A 19,399-nucleotide genomic window follows, 5' to 3' on the forward strand; every position below is an offset into this window, starting at 1 on the left:
ACCGTATAAATGCTTGTGCTATGCTTTTTCCCATATGGGATGCATGAAATAAAGAGGAGAATTTTTTTTTTAAAAAAACACCAAATATCAAAGGAGGGGTGCAATTAAAGGTTTGGTACTGTTATCCATCATGTCAGCAAATTGCACACGTGTGTGTCTGTGGTACACGCCTTGCAGTTCACTGTGCACTAAGCTCTTACTGTGTAAATTACAGGGGACATATGTGTGTCTACAAACTCTACATGCTATCTGAGCAGGGTTTTATACCCCAGGGAGTTGTTAGATATGATTCTTACAATACACCAAGCTCTTAATTGCCTGTGATCATTTGCACATACCTTGCTGATTTGTTCTATTTTACGCAAGGTTGTAGTTGGTCTGTCCTCTTGGGGCTCACATCTCTATAATGCCCCAGACATGTTTATGGCAATGAGCAGTTTTATAACTAAAGTCTCCTGTCGAAGGAAAATATACTTTCCCCATGGTGACACATTAGACATACACCATGTTTTAATATTGCTTCTCGTTAAGCCTGTAATCACACCAAGATATGTGGTACTAATTAACTCCACCAGAACACTTGAAACTAACATTAATGGCTCAAATGCATCTTGTCGACACATTAACATGCCAGGGAAATAGCACACCTGATATTGCATTTTCATGAAGTGCTGAAGCTATCCTGGTACCATTATTGTTAACTGGAGTGGGGTTTTTAACTATCGTTCCAAGTTGAAATGCACCCATTTAGCCTCTGGCGCACCTCTGTGTCATCCTCGTCTTTCTATCTTTCCTTTTTTCTCTCAAACTTTTTAGGGCTTCGGCTGACCCAATTAGAGAGACCAAGCACATTCATTAAAACTGCTTTAGGCTAATATTCTATCGCATTGGCAAAAGAGGACAATATTCTGACTGCTGACTTGAATGTGTACTAGGTACAATCATTCATTAGTCAATGAGGTTAATTGTGTATTAAGACCAATAAGGGATGAGAAAGATAAAACTGTATTTTTTTCTTTTTGGGTAAGGGAATTGCATTTTATCTTAAAGCGAGTGCTTGGTGAGTATGTTTTGAATTCTTCTACGATATTATTCTGTTGAATTTGTGTCTGTTTATTTCAAGCAGGGAAAAGATTGATTGTTGGCAATGGCATACACATGTCTAACAATACACCTGCAATGCAAAACATTTATCTCCTCTTCTATCAATAAAAGTAATTACAAAAAACATGTTGACACGTGTTTATGTCATGGGCACCCGCTGTAGTCTACTCTGTTGCTATTGTTGAGCCTTTAAAACAGTGGATAAATAGTGGATAAATTAAACAAAAGGTGTCACGACCCCGGTCAGCTCTGTTCCTGAAAGATATCCTGTGGAGTTTTTGAGCACTACTGATACAGACTTTTAAAAAAGTTCCAAAAATCACCTTTGCCAATGATGGAGGAAACCCATTCATGGACACATGTCTGGTACACAAAACGTTTTAGTGAGTAATACTAAATGTATTGTAAGCATAACTTTTTGTTATAATAAACTCCCCATGGAACATTTAAGAGCTAGAATTGAGTCCAAAAACTACTTTTAGTTTCATTTAAACTCATATTCTTTTCTTTGCATTGAAAAGTTCACTTGGATAGATATAGAACCGTGTCTAGTGCCTCTTTACACATTTCAGTCATCTCCTCTCATGTGACTTGCATTTAAACTGGATTAGTATTGAGAAGAGAGCAAACAGCTATTTTCCTACACAAGATTTGCCTCTCCAGTGACTGGTTATGAGAGCATTTCTTGTGTCATCTAGGGGATTTCTATCTACTCCTCTGGGGTTTTGAGCAACACCAGAGCATTAATGCATTGTTGCATGTAATGCAGTGACTGAAAAGTGGGATTACAATGACATCTAGATCTGCAATAAACAAACTGTTTGCTTTGTTGTGCCAAATCTGTGCGAGTAACCCAGCGTTCGCTCTTAATCCAGGAGGAGTTTGACTGGGAATGATTGGATGAGCAACGGACCTTCAAGGCAGAATAAACAGACAAGCTGCCAGAAAAGCATCGGAGTGAAGGAGTGACATAGATATTAAAAAGCTGGAGCAACATCAGGCATTCTAACACATTGTGCCATGGTGGTGCAACATTTCTCTTAAGAGTCACTTGTGCCTTGTACAAAATTAGAAAGATCAATACTCTTTATCATCATCTTATTACATCATCATTCACCTTATTTTTCCACACACTTAAGTGCAGTCTTGACACCCTGTCATTTTATGTTTTCTTCAATCTTTTGCTTTTGTTTTCATCTTCTTTTCAATATATCATCCCTAATTTATTTTACCTCACATTTACTTCCCACTTTTCTTGCTTTAACAATCCACTCGCAGCCAGCAGCCCATTTCCTTTAAATCGAGCACCATAAACCAACCGACTACTTTCATTTTCCTTCCTCCTGCCCCATTTTCCATACCAATTTTACCCATCCCCATTTCCATTTTTATATTTCACCTCCTCTCAAAATCAACATCCCCCTTCTCAAAAAGTTGCGCTTCAACACTTTAACTGGCACGACACGAGAAGAAAATATGAGTCAAATAGGAAGAAAAGGAGAAAGATTTCCATTCTGTGTTGTTAGCAGCTACCAGCCATAATGATGATAGGCTATAAGTACAGGCTTTCTCCAAGCAGGCAGGCAGATGGACAGACTGTCATTGGGCAAACTTTGGGTCTTTTTTTTTGTTGACATTCTTTCCCAAACAGCCACAAGGGCACGGGCTGCTCTTGACAGAGATATGGACATACAGAAGATGACGGGTGACAAATAAGTTCACATGAACTGCATGCTGACAGCCACAAGAAGTCAGAAAGAATAGTCAAATTTCGTCTAAAGAGAACATCAATTTTGACCAGATTTTCAGAAGAAGGGGAAAAGAGCAGAAGTGGCATGCTTCACGGACGTCTCCATTAATGCATGAGGCTCTTTTAAGGCCCTGGAAGAGACCAATAAAGCAGTTAATGACAGCGTGTGGGTAAGCGAGGGTGAGGGAGAACGGTGGATATGGATGATGTGCGTGATTATGCCACTGCGTGGGTTTAATGTGACTTCTGGACCTGGTGGTTGTTTGTGCACGTGTAGGTGGCGGCAATAATGTGCACATCACCGGATCAGGGAAAGGAGGAAGTGGGACTGTGAATGTGTGCGTGAGCATGTTTGAGATGAAGCTCAGAGTTTTAGGGACGGAGCTCTCTTCTGAGGTGCACTTGCAATCTCTGGCTTGCTGGAATGGGTGAACTCACTTTGTGTGGATCTTTACCTTTCACCTACACAGAGGCGCTTTGGATGAAAACACACACACACACACACACACACACACACACACACACACACACACACACACACACACACACACACACACACACACACACACACACACACACACACACACACACACACGCACACGCGCACACGCACACGCACAGACGCGCAGGGTGTTACCTGGGTTACGGGGGGGGGGAACCAAAGTCATTACTAAACAATGAAAACAAGGGTGAGAAAAAGGACAGAGAGTGTTGTGCTCATGATGAAATTGTGCATCTCTTTACGGTGGACGGTTTGTAAGGGTGCCCATGAAAACGTAAGCGAGGCAGACCTCTGCGTGTACAGCATATGATCCTGGATGCGTGATGTGAGCGGGTTTGAAAAATGACTGTGTGTTGCAATTAGATAAGGACATATAGGATTCAGTTATAAACAGGTTCCTTTCCTCATCTATCGGCACGACAGACTCCCACAGTATAAAGTTCTCCATTGCCTTCCCTATACTATAGACAGTTAGCCAAGATTTATCCTGATGTGAACCCAACCTGTGCTATGTGCAAAAATCAAATCGGCAGCCTTATCCACACTTTTTTGGACTTTCACCCGACTTTGTAAGCACTCAGGAAATATATTCAAAACTTTATCAAAGGTGTTTGAAATCCCTCTCAATCAATCTCTGCTGACAGCAATTTGGACTGCGTGTTGAAGAAGCTAACCTTCCAAAATATAAATTACATGCTCTTGTTTTTGTGGCTCTGATTGCTAGACGACTAACTTTTCTTAAATGGAATGATAAAACATCGCCCACCCATTCTCAGTGGATTAGAGATCTAATGCAAGTTATTTTTCCAACTAGAAAAAGTTAGATTCACTCTGAGGAGATCTACTGACAAATATTACAAGACCTGGCAGACATTTATCACACACGTCAAGAATTACAAACTGTGTCTGGACTTGAGTGTTGCTGAAATGTCGAGCAAATTTGATCCCAAAAGATCTGTGGCAAGTAGCATGGTATAAGGTGTGTTGTGTGACTATACTTTTTTTTTCTTCTTTTCTTTTTAATAATATTACACATAATTAGTTTATTCTGTTACTTCAAAATGTCCATCTTTGTATTCCCTCAGATTTATTTATTTTTTTATTTATTTACTCACTTGCTTGTAATTATGCTGGAAAGGGGGGGGGGGGTAGTTTATTTGAGACGTTCACAATTCCATCATTTATGTGTTTTTAGGGCTTGTCTCTTTGACGATAAAAACTTTCAAAAATATTGGGGGGGAAAAATAGGAAGAAAAAAGAAACAATTACTGGGTGAGTTAATGTGCTTTCTAAAGTAAGTGCAGTAAAAAACGATGGAAACTGTGCAGATAATGGTGAATGGCATTCAAATTAAACTCTCTTAATCCTCGTTGACTTTCAAGGAGTTAATAGTATCTCTTAATATTGTTCAGTGTTTGGTAAAAAGCACAGAAGCAGCTTTGGATGTATTCAAGGAAAAGACACTTTACTCTTCACAAGGAATGTGTGTCTCTGGTGGGTGTTTGCCGTTATGGCCGACTGCCACATCGACTTTTCAGGAGAGTGCACTGCATTAACTGTGTATTTAGTTGATGGTCAAGACTGACAAGATGTTGTTACTGGGACTCCTCAGGTAAATGTAGACAGGAATTGTCTACAATAATATGACTGCATCTTTAAAAGCTTACACTCTGTTATTGAGGCCTTGTGGAATAAACTGAATCTGAAGTCTAGGAGTATTGTTCTACATCTGACCCTGACCTCTGTCATCCCTGCAAGGGAGGGGGGGGGGGTGTGAAAGAGAAGTTTTCATAGAGATCAGTAAAATATCTTATCATTATACTGTATGTGTTCTGCTCTAACCAGTCTGTCAGTCAACCCATTTGGTATAGGAGTCGTCAAATAATATCCAAACCCTAAGGCGACAAGCAACAAAAAGGGGAGGAAAAAGGAGAATATGCAGCTACTTCGACACTGGATTTATATTAGTATACATGATGATTTTCTCTCACAGCTTTATCATTCATTATTCATTTACTTTAATTAAAATTCCTCTCCCATGTCGTTTCTTACCCTTTGTCTCTTCACCACGTAAAAAGAAAACTCCCCCTGAATCAGAGCGCAATCTGAATCAGGCAGAGGAAACACTGAGTCATAAACAGCCCTTTCCCTCTACGTTCTTTCATTCATATCCAGACTCACATCCATCTGGCTCAAGATAGATATTTGGGGATAGGACGTGGGCGGAGGACGGAAGCATGAGGCAATGAGAAGAAGTAAAACTGGGAGATGTGCAAAAAAGGAAAGGTTGAGGAACATGTGTTTACCCCCCTCTGCACGGTGAGTCACAGTGAAAAATGAGCACTTCTAATGGCCTCTGTAGGTCCCCTGTGCACACGAGTAGAAATGGAAGAAATGATTGCAGAAATGCGTTTTTATTGAGGGGATGCTGGGATCTCATTAGTGGGAATGGAAGGGGAGGTGAGAAGGGCTGTGTCTGCCAGTCTGTTTGCCCCTAATTGAGGTTGTGAGGAGGGCAAAGGGGTGCAGCAACACTCCCAAATAATCCTCCTCATGACAAATTTACAAGGCCTCATTTTCTACGAGTGCTAGTGAGGGGATTTGAGGGGCTAAGACAGAGAGACAGCAACAAAGGAAAACAGGAAGGGTGAGATAAATCTGCTTGTGAAGCTTACAACAAAAGAACTGTGATAATCTATGTATCTGCATGCACTTAATGTCAGTCCCAGATGCTTTCTCTTAATTGGCCTAATCTGTTCTTCTCATAGTCATTATCAAGCGTTATTTACACAGACTGATGAAAGACTTCTAATTTTTTATTCCTTTAGGTGCAACAGTTTTGTTCTATTTCTAGCAGCGCAGCAGTTATGTGGTGTTTTGTATTTTACTTCTCAGAATTCAGGACTGAAAGCATCAACCACCTGTTTGATGATTCAAAACACTAAAATAAACTCAAGTGAATCATCCTGAGATAATTGGTAAAGTGTAAAGTAATTTTAACACAAGGATTGTGGTGGCTCACATAGTGGCTTTGTTATTAAATAGCAACAGAAAAAATGAAACTGCCTCTTTCGTAAACTGTACAGTACATGAATACAAAGCAAATCTAATCATGGAAATTCAACTGTGTAACACCATGACGAATCAGTTTAATTCTGCTCTTTTAATTAACTGTGCAACATTATGCTAATTTATGTTCCAGGCATTTATTATTATGAGGAAATATGACTATTTTTTACTGCCATGGATTCTCTAACATCATCAGTAAAAGTTATTCAGCATTTTTTTTTAAGAACAGAGGTTTGTACATGGAAGAGTAGAAAAACATCTCACTCTGCAGCGCTTTCAGCCACATAGCCTTGGCACAAAAAGTATGAGGGGATTACATACATAATGATCACGTGACTGACTGGTAAGCAGTCCGAGTGGCAATTGTAAAAGTAAATGGCCGTGGGCTGGCCATTGCTGCTAGGGTTTTAGGATGATCTGTTAATGTTTAAATACAAAGCTCCAGCCGTCACTATTATAAAAGTGCAATCAGAAAGAAAAGAAATTAATAAATGTGTTGGATAAAGATCATGTATTAACTGTTAGTGACCTCAGATTTCTTGTGAATAATGCAAATTAACTAACCCATTTCATCTGGTCTTACTTAGGTTTTCTACACTAGTATTGCAACTCTCTTTTGTCTTATCAAAACATTATTATGTCAAACTGAAATTTGAATTGCCATGTTGAGTTGATTAACAAGCACAACACAAACAGAGTTACTACTCCTGTGACTGAATGACTTATAAATTTAAAAAAAAAAAAAAATCACCATAGAGAATCAATCCTTTATACATTCTATAAATAGAACACAACTAGATCCAGATTTTTATCTTGTGTGAATTTACTGTTTCTTTGCATGAATATCAAAAATGTTGGTCACACAAAAGCTATTTACTGACATCACCTTGGGTTTCAAATTGTAAAATGTTGTTACTATTTTAATTAATAGACATTTAATAGATCAAACTGTTAATCGATTAATCCAACTAGTATATTTGAAAAATTCTGTATTATTGTGACAAGCTTTATGCAGGTGTACACTTTGTCCCTGTATTTCATCTTTCAGTTTTTTTTCCCCTTTCTTTGCAAAGTCGCTGGAGATTTAAAGTATTTACTTGTGACCGAGGTAAAAATAAATACACTTGAACTCATTTTGATCTATGATGCTTGTGCTCTGCTTTGCAAGAACATGAGGACAAAATGCAGAGCAAAAGCACTCACTCTTCTCTGGAGAAGGAAAAAAAAAATGCTCTTTCTGCTTATCTATCACAAATGTTTACACACAGACATACTTCTGATCTATATGGACCTATGACTGCCTCTAGTCTATGAGCTGGTAAACAGTTAAATTACCCAGTGAAGCCAAAAACAATGTGTCACATTGGAGCATAGCTAAGAAAATATATGCTGTCCTAACAAAAATGACTCATTTTTTCAGGTCCAAGACTCATCCCCGGAAAAGAAGACTATGATGTGGGACATGATGTGTTGGAATCTGAACGAAACCATGTATATAAACATTTTGAAAATTCAACAAGTTTTACTTACAATTATTGTACTACTATTATATCAAAAATATTACCAAAAAAAAATCCCACAAACACAACTACATAACCTATTATATAGGTCCTATTTTCTGGATTGCCCGCAGCATCAATGCATACATGTTTTGTGCATAAAAGCAAATGGAAAATTAATTACTATTTGCTGTTTGTGTTTAAAATGCTATAGGCTATAGTTTGGCTTAGGTGCTATTATTGCCTGAGTTTCAGCATCACCAGCTTTTTTTTTTATCAACATACTGTAACACCCTGTGGTCACACATGCTTCTCTTCTCCCATCAGATGGACTTATATTACATATTTCAACCCCACCCCTGCAAAACTGGGGCCGCCTGCAGACACCTACTCCATAAACACTATGATTGGTGGTGGAATTGGCTGCAATCCAAGCACCTGCTAAAATCTTGCCGAGGGCAGCAAATTGGTCAGGGCCCGCTTTGTATTAGTTGTCGATGACAAATGTAGAATACATTGTACATAAACAAGTTCACATAATTATAGATATGATGAGATATTTTAACGCATTTGACTGAAAGCCATTCTCATAAACACTTGACAAAACAATAAATATAAACTTGTTTTCAGTTCTGTAATCTTCATATTGAATCATGATTTGAAAACAACACAATAATCGAAAAATCTGAAAGCAGTGATGGAAATTAATATTCTAGATTCACTTGAGGATGAATCTGCATATCTTCAGAATTCATTACCAGGGAACACCTTATTTGTTCAATGTTGTATGACAAATCGATTGATTTTTTTTTTACACCTCCTGAGTATTATTGTTTATTGGTTGTTTTATTTTTTTGAATATAAGTGATGTTTTCATGGATTGCAGATAATGAATGTTGCTTTCAAGGTTTAACTCCAAGTAATCTTTTTTTTTACTTATTTAAAACTGAATTTGATCTTGCCTAAGTGTGAAGTTCGATTGTGCATCAGAGTTTGTACGCACTGCACTGTATCTGTTACAACATACTATTTATATTATGCAACTTTTTGTATGGATGTGAACAGGTCATATTTTCTATACACTTCTTTTATCAATGTATAGTTAAGAAACATTCTCCTCTTTCATAATCATTTCCTTGATTTGTGTCAAAATTATTTTTTCCAAACAGCAACAGGCAATAAATGGCATCAATGAAGGATAGGTTGGATTGCTTAATTCAGTGTTTTCACCAGCACAGTGCCATCAGTTCAATCCAAACCTTTCACAACATCTGCAGCAGCAACTTGAACATGTCTTGCTGCGTGAGGATTATGTCACTTACCATATGGAATGACTGTGGCAAAAATCCAAGGCAGACATGATTTGTCTGAAGAATTTCCTGGCCTCTTTAGGTGTTAACCTGCCTTTCTTCACCAAGTAGTCAAACAGTTCACCACCAGACACATGTTCTAGCACAAGGTACCTGAGAAAGAACAGATGGAGACAGGGAAATCAAGTCAGTCAAATAAATAAGAGTAAAATAAGAAGTACAGGAGACAAAAAAAAAAATCTCAAACACACACTAAGAAAGACGATAATTAATTCTACACACCGGAACAAATACCTGCCCTCTCAACAGAGTCCTCTGAAGAAAAGGAAAACCTTAGACCTCAGAGGTCTGTCAGAACTGGAGCCATTATACACAGAAAAAGTATATGCAGAGTGAAGCATGCAAAAAATGTATTACAAATATATGTAAAGGGTTGTGATATCGTGTAAACGCTGATCTCCCATGGGATGCATCAGAGGGACAATATACTGTGGATGCATTAACTGCAAAAAGAAGGAACAGTTGTGTGAGAAACTCAGACATAAAGGACTTGGAGCTTGTGAATTCTGCTCAGGTACAGATGTTGTAAGCTTTTGTAAGAGCCTTTGTCTCAGAACTTGGGTTAATCAAGCAAAAGAGACAGGCAGAGAGGCAAAGACAAAGACAATTGAAACTTCTCTTTCCTACACATAAAAGGTACTTGGGACACCATTTTTGCCTGTGTTTATAAATGGAGTAGTAATTGTTTGATGAATACTTCTCCATCCACTTTGTTTTACTTTCACAGAGCATGCACAGACATTGTCTTTGCCATCCCTTCTCATACAACCACTCGTCAGGTAGCCTTTAAGTCTGTGTGGCTGGGCCTCCGGAGGGGCAGTCTGTCATCCTGACTGTATGGCCATGCTCTCGGGCGCCAAGGGGACAGGGAGGAGATGAATCTCCACTGACCCAGGCCTAAAGCTGCAGCTGTAGGTTGAAAGCCGACAGCGCCCTGCCCCTGCTCCTGTCTCTCCTGCTCATATATCCTGTGATGAAACTCCCTCCATCTTAACTGGGACAAATTGAAATCCAGACGGGCAGTAAAATACTCTTCTCTCTCTCTCTCTCTCTCTCTCTCTCTTTCTCTTCCCTGGATATGTGGGTCTACATGCATCTATTCAGTGCTATTGATCAACATATGGTGTTTGAAACTGTAACCCTTCCAACCCTAAATCCTTAAAGCCAGAAAAGCTGGCTATGGCAAAACCTCAATAGCTTTGGCAAGTGAAACAAGCAGTTCAAACACAAACAAGTGAGCACACATTAAAAAAAAAAAACAACCTGAACGTACTTGAACTGAATGCAGAATTAAAACAGCTTCCTAATTAGTATAACTGTGATTCAAATTCAATTCCTTTATTGCCGTTTGTTCGGTTACTTAATGGTTTAATGGGAGCCTTTTAGAAGGGCACTCCACTGTTTTTACCCCGATCAAAATTGGTTCTCACAAGTATCCAAAGTTTATTGAAGTACAAACTCAATCACTGGTTTACCCCTTTTAACTCCAACATACAGTCTTGCATTCATTGTCATATCTATTAATGATGAGATCAACGCATATGCAACAGCAATGCAAGAATGCATTGACTACATGAATAGAAAGATATTTTACCGCATTGCTTCCTAATGGTAAGAATAAGTCCTTAAAATACCTTGCCAGCTATAAATCATTGTGTTACCTTTTCAACACTGCAACAAACATCTGTAATAAAAAAGCTGACAGCAACATTATTACAGTCAAGTGTACTCATATGCATTATGGTCTCAGACAATCAAGCCTTTTTACAGAGACCATTTTTCATTCTCAAAGGCATAATTTATATCAACACGGTGATATGGTGGTTCCTTCATTCGCAGCAATGAAATATCCATTAATAAAATATTGGTGGACCATGTATCAAACTCCTTCCGCTTTTCTCTCACCTCTTGTACACACACACACACACACACACCACACACATACCACACACATACCACACACCAGTTTAAACAGCTTGTGGTGAGATCTGTGCCAGCGGCATAATAAATCTTTAAAGCGCTGGGACCGCTGGCTCCAAACATGCTGTATGTCTATCAATTATTGGCTTTCAAGTGGAGATATCTGAGTAAGAATCTCAACCATATTAGGAACAAAATTGCATCACTGATGTGAAGCGCGGTGTGTATTCGAATCACTCGTGATGCAAATGTAAAGCAATTTGTCTTCTGTGACGCTACTAGTGACCGTCTGTCAGATGTGATGAAGCAATGGGCACAGAATGTGATTTTAATAATCCAATTATAGGATGAATCATAATATTGTGCTATTCCTAACATCTTAAAAGATGACATGCACAGCACTGCATGCCCAATCCCATTTAGCCTATAAGCTAAAGATGAGAACTAATTGAATTTAGTTGACAAACAGTCCTCTGCAGATCAAAAGGTCTTCTATGAACGACTGATGGATTTGTCAGTCACCACTGTTAAAGTTAGATAATACATTTATGTGTGTCTACATCTGCATGTGCTGCTGCAACAGACTCTCCACAGCGAATGTTTCTTAATGCAATGGTGTTGCCTCTGATAAGTGTGTCATGGTGTTTACATTATGGAGACTTCCTCTTCCTATTAGCAGTCCCCTAGCGTGTGCATCCAAATTTAATGCTTCATGCCAATACTAATGGAGCATCCATCCCTCCATGGCTATTGTTGTTGCCTTGCAATCACAATACACCAGTCCCAACTGCTCTGTGGGCCCAAAAAAAAATGATCTGTGGCATTTGGAAGTCTGTCATGACATCCAAAACAGCACAAGCTTGTAATGATATTTGTGATATACAATTGTATATATACAAACTTACATTTGTTTTATTTATCATTTAGTACATTTTACGTAAATGAAAACTATAATCAAATGCTGATACTTACAAGTATTTTTTATTTTCGTAGACATCGTGTAGCTTTAAAACATGCGGGTGTTCTATGAGCTTCAGAATAGCTATTTCTCGCTCCACCTGTATGAGAGAGGGATAGACAGAGATAGAAGGAGGAAGGAAAGGGAGAGGAAAAAATAATTTTTATTACTGCAACATCAACACAGTTGAATTCCTAAAATTATTCGACACCAATAGTCCTCTTTAACTGTAACCCTGCTCTCACCGGTGCCACACGGTACCAGGGGGATTGATAAAGTCATCCAAAAACAGCCTGTGATGAGGTCTCCCAAATCATTTTTCTGAGGTTACCTGTGAAGGTGACCTTTAGAGGCACCAATCTGTAATAAAAACTTCACACAACCAGCCCAAGGGCTTAAGAGGAATAAGTAAACCAAAGAAGGAAGCTGATTGGCACTTTCCACTGGCAGAAAGGACAGAGATAAGCTCTAACCACACTCTGGTTGGCATTCAGGCCAGTAAGCACTGCTATCTCAAGTGAAAAATAAGGTTTGCTTCAAAAACTGAGGGAAAACAGGTTGCGTTTGTCTTATCTTACACATTCTTTCCCAAAACAAGCCTTGCTGAATACTTTGCAATCACATTTCATTATTCAGTGGTTTTCTTGAGGTGAACATAAATCTGCTTGTTTAGATAAGAAACATGAAGGAGTATAACCTGTCACAGTCAGACATCGCACATTTGAACATTTCTGTCCATTAAGAGTACAGCATGTGGGTGAACAGGTGTCAAAATGTCCACTCGGGTACATCAACATTGCCCAGAGGAGGCTTTGTTTCCAGCAGTCTGTTGGAGATATTGACTGTACATATAAACACACCACTGTCCCCGAGAAGCAGACAGCTGAGTCTTCACAAGTTCATAAGTTCTTTTTTTGCTTACTGTGCTGCTGCGAGACATGTACAGTGTACTGTAAGACCGGTGAGAGCTAAATTTCACCAAAATTGAGCTGATCACTTTGGATTTGTGTCAGCATCTCCAGAAGTTGTTGTCAGCATTTGCAGCTGGCACTGAAAATCAGCATGGAACCCACTTCAACACAAGCCCCCGCTAATCTTTAGCACCCCGTGCTCCTCTCCTGCTCTCCTTGGGGTTATCTGCTCACCCTTCTCCACCACATTTCTTGTCCATTTTCTCCTCCACCACCCTCTGTGTCTAACTTTGACTGACAAGGATAAAAATGAAAGAACAGTGTGAGTTAAAGGCTCCTCTGTCTCATCTCAATCCCATCAAAGTCATTTTCACGATGTCACTTGCCTGTGACAGCCTTCACGTTGTTTTAATGTCACACTCAGCGAGAGTTTTATGATCACTCATGTGGAATGAAGTCAAAACTCTGATCTGCCAGCTAACTATGTTTTTATTAAACTCCCAAAAGGCTGTTTGCTTGACTGGGCATACAATAAGGTTCCTCACCCTTAATTAGGCCCATGCTCACAATGTTTTAATTTCAGAACAGCCATTAGGTGTCTCTGCCTACTCAGGTGGGTACTATACTTTGACACACCATTCAGAATTATTTTCTGGCAAATAACAATATCCACATCCCCCACTCTTTAGCAAGAGCGCCATGTTGCAAAAGCAGATGATTAAAAACCTGCTGAACCAACACACATTCAACCACTACAGAGAAATGAAAGAGCGGTTGCTGTTGAGGCTAGAACCAAGGAAAAAGGAACCAGAGAATATAAAGGGTAAAGTGGTTAACTGCATAATTAGCACGAGCACGTAGTATCACTGGCAGAAAAAGCCAGGCTAATCAGGAATAATCCTGCCACTAATGAGGGCTAGCAGCAGCCGTACACCATGCCACTTTCTCACCTGAGGCTAAGGTGTGCTGTTAAGAATGAGCCCGTGGTGGCTCGCCAGCGAGCCGGCGGCAGGACTCCCCGCAAAGAGACTAATGCTAACCCGGACCCAAGGAGAGATGAGCTGTCGAAATGCTACTGAGCCAGCAGCTGCCTTCCTAAGCTTCCTCTAAGCACCTCCTTTTAGTTAATTGAAATGAGAGAAACGAGGCTTAATGTGAAGACTTTACTGTACAACGTCCTGCTTATTGCGAGATTAGCTGTCGATTAACACGCCGATGTAAATCTGCGAAGCAATCCTTGCGCTTTCTAGTAATATACAGTACAACAGTTTCATTAAATAGCCGACAATTATTAGTTCAAAGATATGATTTGACAAATACACCTAACTTGCTTCCACCTGCAAAATGAGGCACAGTGTTTGTTCTGTTGGTGACTGAGTTATTGCAGGACTAATGCATGCATAACACAAGACAGGTAGAAGACTAACAGTAACTACATTTATCCCCACACAGTGACTAACCGCCCACTCACAGCTAATTAACAGTCTCGCATACGCACATCCAACTTCTCCATAACTTTGTGCTGATGCCAAGTGGCCTTCCTCTGTCTTGGCCTGGCTCCTCCACATAGCACACTCTCTCATTAAGTTTCACATCTGTGAGTGTGGACAGTTCTCTCCAGTTGCCATATCTCCGTGGCACTTCATTAAGCCTTTATTAGCAGGGACTTGGACACTGTTCACTGAGGTCCACACATGCACATGAACAGATGGACGGATGGTCAGATGAACACACACTTTCTCTTTTTATCTTTCTTGTTGTTTTTTTTTTTGGTATTTATTCTCGTCTTTAACTATAACTGGTTTGCAAGTTGAGTAATAAGCAGAAAAAAAAAACCCCCACTTCATCAGAAACCAGAGGGCGAGTGTAAAGTACGGTGGTTATTGTTGTGGAGTGGACATCATCAGCAGAAGACATTGGAACTAGAGCTTCTTAGTGAACGAGCTGATCGGCAACGCTTCGACCCACGGGGTTTCCTATCAGTGTCATATCCTGCCAGACTAAATGGATCAATTGTGGAACGGAGATGGTGATTCTTGTAGAGGTGTTAACTATAACTGCGGTGGTTACAGCCAAGGAACAGAAATGAAGCTGTGTGGTGACTGATAAAACACAGGAGAAAACCATTTTTTTTGATCCCGGAGTTTAATTTTGATGTTGTTGTGTTTAAATTATGTCTGATTTATTACTTGTGAATAGACTGTAATTTACAAGTGCAGATGGTATGTTATATTAAGAAAGTGAAATAAGCCAATGTGAGAGAGAAGGACTGGGACGACTGGAGTTACCTGGGTAAATGAGGCGAAGCTATATCTGGTACCACTCCAATTTCAGAGGATGAAAGCAAATTTAGCATAGCTCATCAGCTTGCTATTGATTCTTTAAATTACATCCCGAGATCTGAATTACTGAATGGACGAGCAAACAAATGAATAGCGACATCAATAGTTTCATCACCACGGCCAACAGTCCAGTGACAGAAGACAGAGGATTAGCAACAGCCAGACAACAACAAAGGCGCACAGAGATTAGATTCATGTCACACATGTCACAGAGCGACAGAACAGACAAACCAGCCCAAAATCTCAAAGGGGAAAATATTGAATCACAGGCTCTGTCATCTCTCACTCTCCACTTATTGCACCGCGTGCTATTTTTCCCGCTTCTCTCTCTCATGCACGCAGAAGGAAAACACAGACATTTCTGTCACCTCCCCCAGGCAAGTGCATGGAATGGTCCCTTGATACTGAGATCTGAGGATCAAAGTCAACAGGGCAGCCATGTGTGTCAGATAAAAAAAAAAAAAACGGGGGTGGCTATGTTAACATGGAGGTTACGGAGAGAGAGAGAGAGAGGATGAAGCATAAGCAATGTAATTCTCTGAAGTGTGTGTGTGTGTGTGTGTGTGTGTGTGTGTGTGTGTGTGTGTGTGTGTGTGTGTGTGTGTGTGTGTGTGTGTGTGTGTGTGTGTGTGTGTGTGTCTCAGCTTGATTACCCCATTCTCTATCCCCCAGGTTTTTGCAACTTCTTTTGTTGTTAATTAACTCAACACATGGAACACCCGTGCATCAAAGTAAGAATAACGAAAGGTAAGGCAATGAGGCAGCAGTTTAAAGGGCCAAAAGCAAGTGACAAAGTACAAAAGAAACCACTCCACCTAGATGGCTTTGTTGTTGGACAAAAATATCTACAAACTTTGACGGCAACAAATTTATTTATACTATAAATACTATTTATACCAATACTACATATTAGTGTCGTCTCAATCTCAGTCTCACAATCACAACACTTAATTGATTCAATTTAAAAAAAAAATAAAAAAAATGTAATGTATATTTAAGGTTAATCCATTGTATGTAACAGATATGTTAGTATAAAGGGTTATGCTAACTGCTTTATGTTTCTTTGACATCAACATCTTAACAGTTTATCATAACATGTTTTCCAAATGTTTTTTTAAATACATTTATTTGAAATCAATTAATTTAATTTCATAAAAAATAATTCGCTTATTCAGTCTTACTCCACCAGTCATTTAATCCTTGTCCTCCTCAACAAGACAGCAGAGGTCACTTCTTAAAATATCCTTTTCCGAAAAATCATACAGTACATAATTAATTGGTTTTGTTCTATGTCCTAATCTTTATATTTGACATTTAAATTATTAATTATTATTAATGCATCCGTTTCATTTCAACCTAAGTGAAAAAAAAATACAAAAGTAATATTCAATATAGAATTGCCGTGAAAGGTATTTAGTATTACTGGTTTTATTTCTTAATTTGTTTTCAATTGCTTAATTGTTTTAAGTTTCTCTGATTTGATTTAATTTTGTCTGATGTTGTCCAGCACTTTGGTCAACTTATGTTTTGTATAAATGTGCTACATAAATAAACTGTAATGACTTGACCAGCAGATAAATAGATGATATATGGGTGAAGGAGAGGTACGATGGAGATGGGGTAGACGCCGGTCCAACTGTAAGTGAGCAGAAGGGGAGGAGACAGCACAGCTTGGCTACTGGCTCACAGACAAAACCAGTCAGCTTGTCATCCATTTATACTTGTGACATGTGGACACATTACTACATGATGCACACACACGCCACTGATCACGGCAAGCTACCTCCATCCATCCATATGTTGGTCAGTGAGCCAGTAGGGCAGAATCAGTGTTTTCTGCCAGGGACAGGAGGTAGCCAAGCTGGTGTGTATGCATGCATGTGTATATCCCCGCATGTGTGTGCTTACACATACATGTCAATGGTAAGGAGTTTAGTGGCTGTAAACGGCTATATGTCAGTCTTTGTAACCAGGAGAGAAGGCGATCAGTTTCAAGGGCAAATGCACACAATCTACTCGGAACCACTTTGTAGGAAGACAGCAGTCACAGAGAGTTAGGTCCCAACTGTATTGTTTGTGCAGGGCATGGCCTTTTGATTTAAAATGACATAAATATGTGTTTTTGGGAGAACCTGCTTATCCAAAATTGGTTTAGAAATGTACACACACAAGCTCAGGGCAATGGATTTAACAGTGTTTGGGGAGGTGAGGACTGAGTGCAAAACTGAGTCCCACTGAGAGCAAAACAAATACAAAATAAAATCCTATTTATTGTATGATTCCATTCCAGTCAAAGTTGTTGATCTAGAGAAAAAGTAATCTCCCCCATTACTTTTATCTGTCTCTGTTTATCGCTTTTCCCTCCACCTTGTGGACCTCACAAATACATAAACGCATGCGCACACACGTAAATACACAGTAAGTCAGTGCAGCAGGTTTTTCTGATAATCACTTTATCAGTCATCCTTTGTGAAGAGGAGGTAAATTCCCTACACGTGGGCGTTTGATCAATGCCACAGTCATGTAAATCGATGTGGACATAGTCTCTGCTAGCTGGCGAGTCCTTATCCTTTATCCATCTCCCAGCCTTTGAAATGGTGCTCATTACCCCTTCCCACCCAAGACCAATTCTGGTATTCCTCCTCCTCTTCATCTTCCTCTCCTCTCCTCATTTATTCTCCGTTTCTCTCATTCCATCTCTCTAATCATGTCCGTGATGTGTCCCTGTGCTGTTGACAGATCCATCAGGCTGACACTTAGACAAGTGGCAGGCCACATCATTTCACACTAACACACATGTCCCTGGATAACCTTGGTCCTAATAGAGTCTAATGGCAGTGGTCCTCCTCACCAGGGGGACAATAGATATAATCATGCACCTCTTCAAATCTACTGCAATGGCTTACAGGTGGGGTTGAGTTGGACATGGTGGAAAGAGTATAAGACGTGTGTGTATTTGTGTGTGTGTGTGTGTGTGTGTGTGTGTGTGTGTGTGTGTGTGTGTGTGTGTGTGTGTGTGTGTGTGTGTGTGTGTGTGTGTGTGTGTGTGTGTGTGTGTGTGTGTGTGTGTGTGTGTGTGTGTGTTTGTGTCGATGTGAATGGCCATGCAAGTTTTTGTGGAAAAGCCATCAGCAGCCTGAGTGATTTATCAGTGACAGGCAGGCAGTGGATCCCTTTGACAGCCATGTTTCTGTGTCTGAAGCCTTTTTGTCAACTCGTCCATTCCGTCTCTCGTTCCCTGATTTCACAGGAGACGATTGGTAAAGTGACCTTGGATTGTAAGGAGATGTGAAATGTGGATTAATGAACTGGTTTTCACAGACTAGAGTGAGAGAGAGAGAACAGAACATAATTCAGTGATTAGATCTGAAGGTCATCTATATCAGTTACAAAAGTGTAAATCTAATAACCTACAGTAGTGTACATTTGCAGGTGCGTTTGATGGAATTGTTTCTAGAGTGTAGCACAGGGAGATAACATTTTATTTTCTAAAGATTGTGAAGACATTTGTATTAAATGCCATCTGCTGCTTTATCTTGCACAAAGTTCATTTTTCTTTATTGCTGCCAACCTTAAATTAAAGTACCAATAAAGAATTTGGTTCTTACTGTTAACAAGCAAAAGCTTCTTCCTGCTTTCAAGCACAAAAATAACTTAATTGATTCAAAAATATATTGTGCATTGATGTTGCAGGATAACATGACAAAAGAAACAATGGAACTTCAACTCACTGATTGTACTAAAATAAAGGTGACTTGACAGCGAAATACGCAAACCCGAGTGTTGTTTGGTGACCGTGTATTGATGTGAAAACAACTTACAGAGGAAGAATGTGAGTGATGAGGACATTTAGTGCAGTAATTCAGGAAGACGGTAGCGATGAGCTAACACTGATTAACTTACCAACTAATTAACTCCACATATGAATACATGGCTTATTCATTGACACATAAACCGCAGATACAGGCGAGTCA

General features: G+C 39.5%; 1 protein-coding gene across 8 annotated transcripts in view; it reads right to left on the reverse strand.

Moving 5' to 3' along the window:
• Positions 1 to 19,399, reverse strand: part of brsk2a (BR serine/threonine kinase 2a) — a 164,776-nt gene that overhangs the window by 42,632 nt on the left and 102,745 nt on the right. For all 8 annotated transcript variants that reach the window (XM_069701861.1, XM_069701860.1, XM_069701869.1 and 5 more), the window contains exons 3-4: positions 12,187 to 12,272; positions 9,247 to 9,387 (exon numbers count right to left, since the gene is read on the reverse strand). In XM_069701861.1, coding sequence (XP_069557962.1) covers positions 9,247 to 9,387; positions 12,187 to 12,272 — 227 coding nt within the window. The remainder of the gene's footprint in view (positions 1 to 9,246; positions 9,388 to 12,186; positions 12,273 to 19,399) is intronic.

This window comes from Brachyistius frenatus, unplaced genomic scaffold, assembly GCF_029030835.1.
Source record: "Brachyistius frenatus isolate BFR_SWC_R1_liver_20210118 unplaced genomic scaffold, ASM2903083v1 Contig_39, whole genome shotgun sequence".
NCBI classification, from domain to species: domain Eukaryota; kingdom Metazoa; phylum Chordata; class Actinopteri; family Embiotocidae; genus Brachyistius; species Brachyistius frenatus.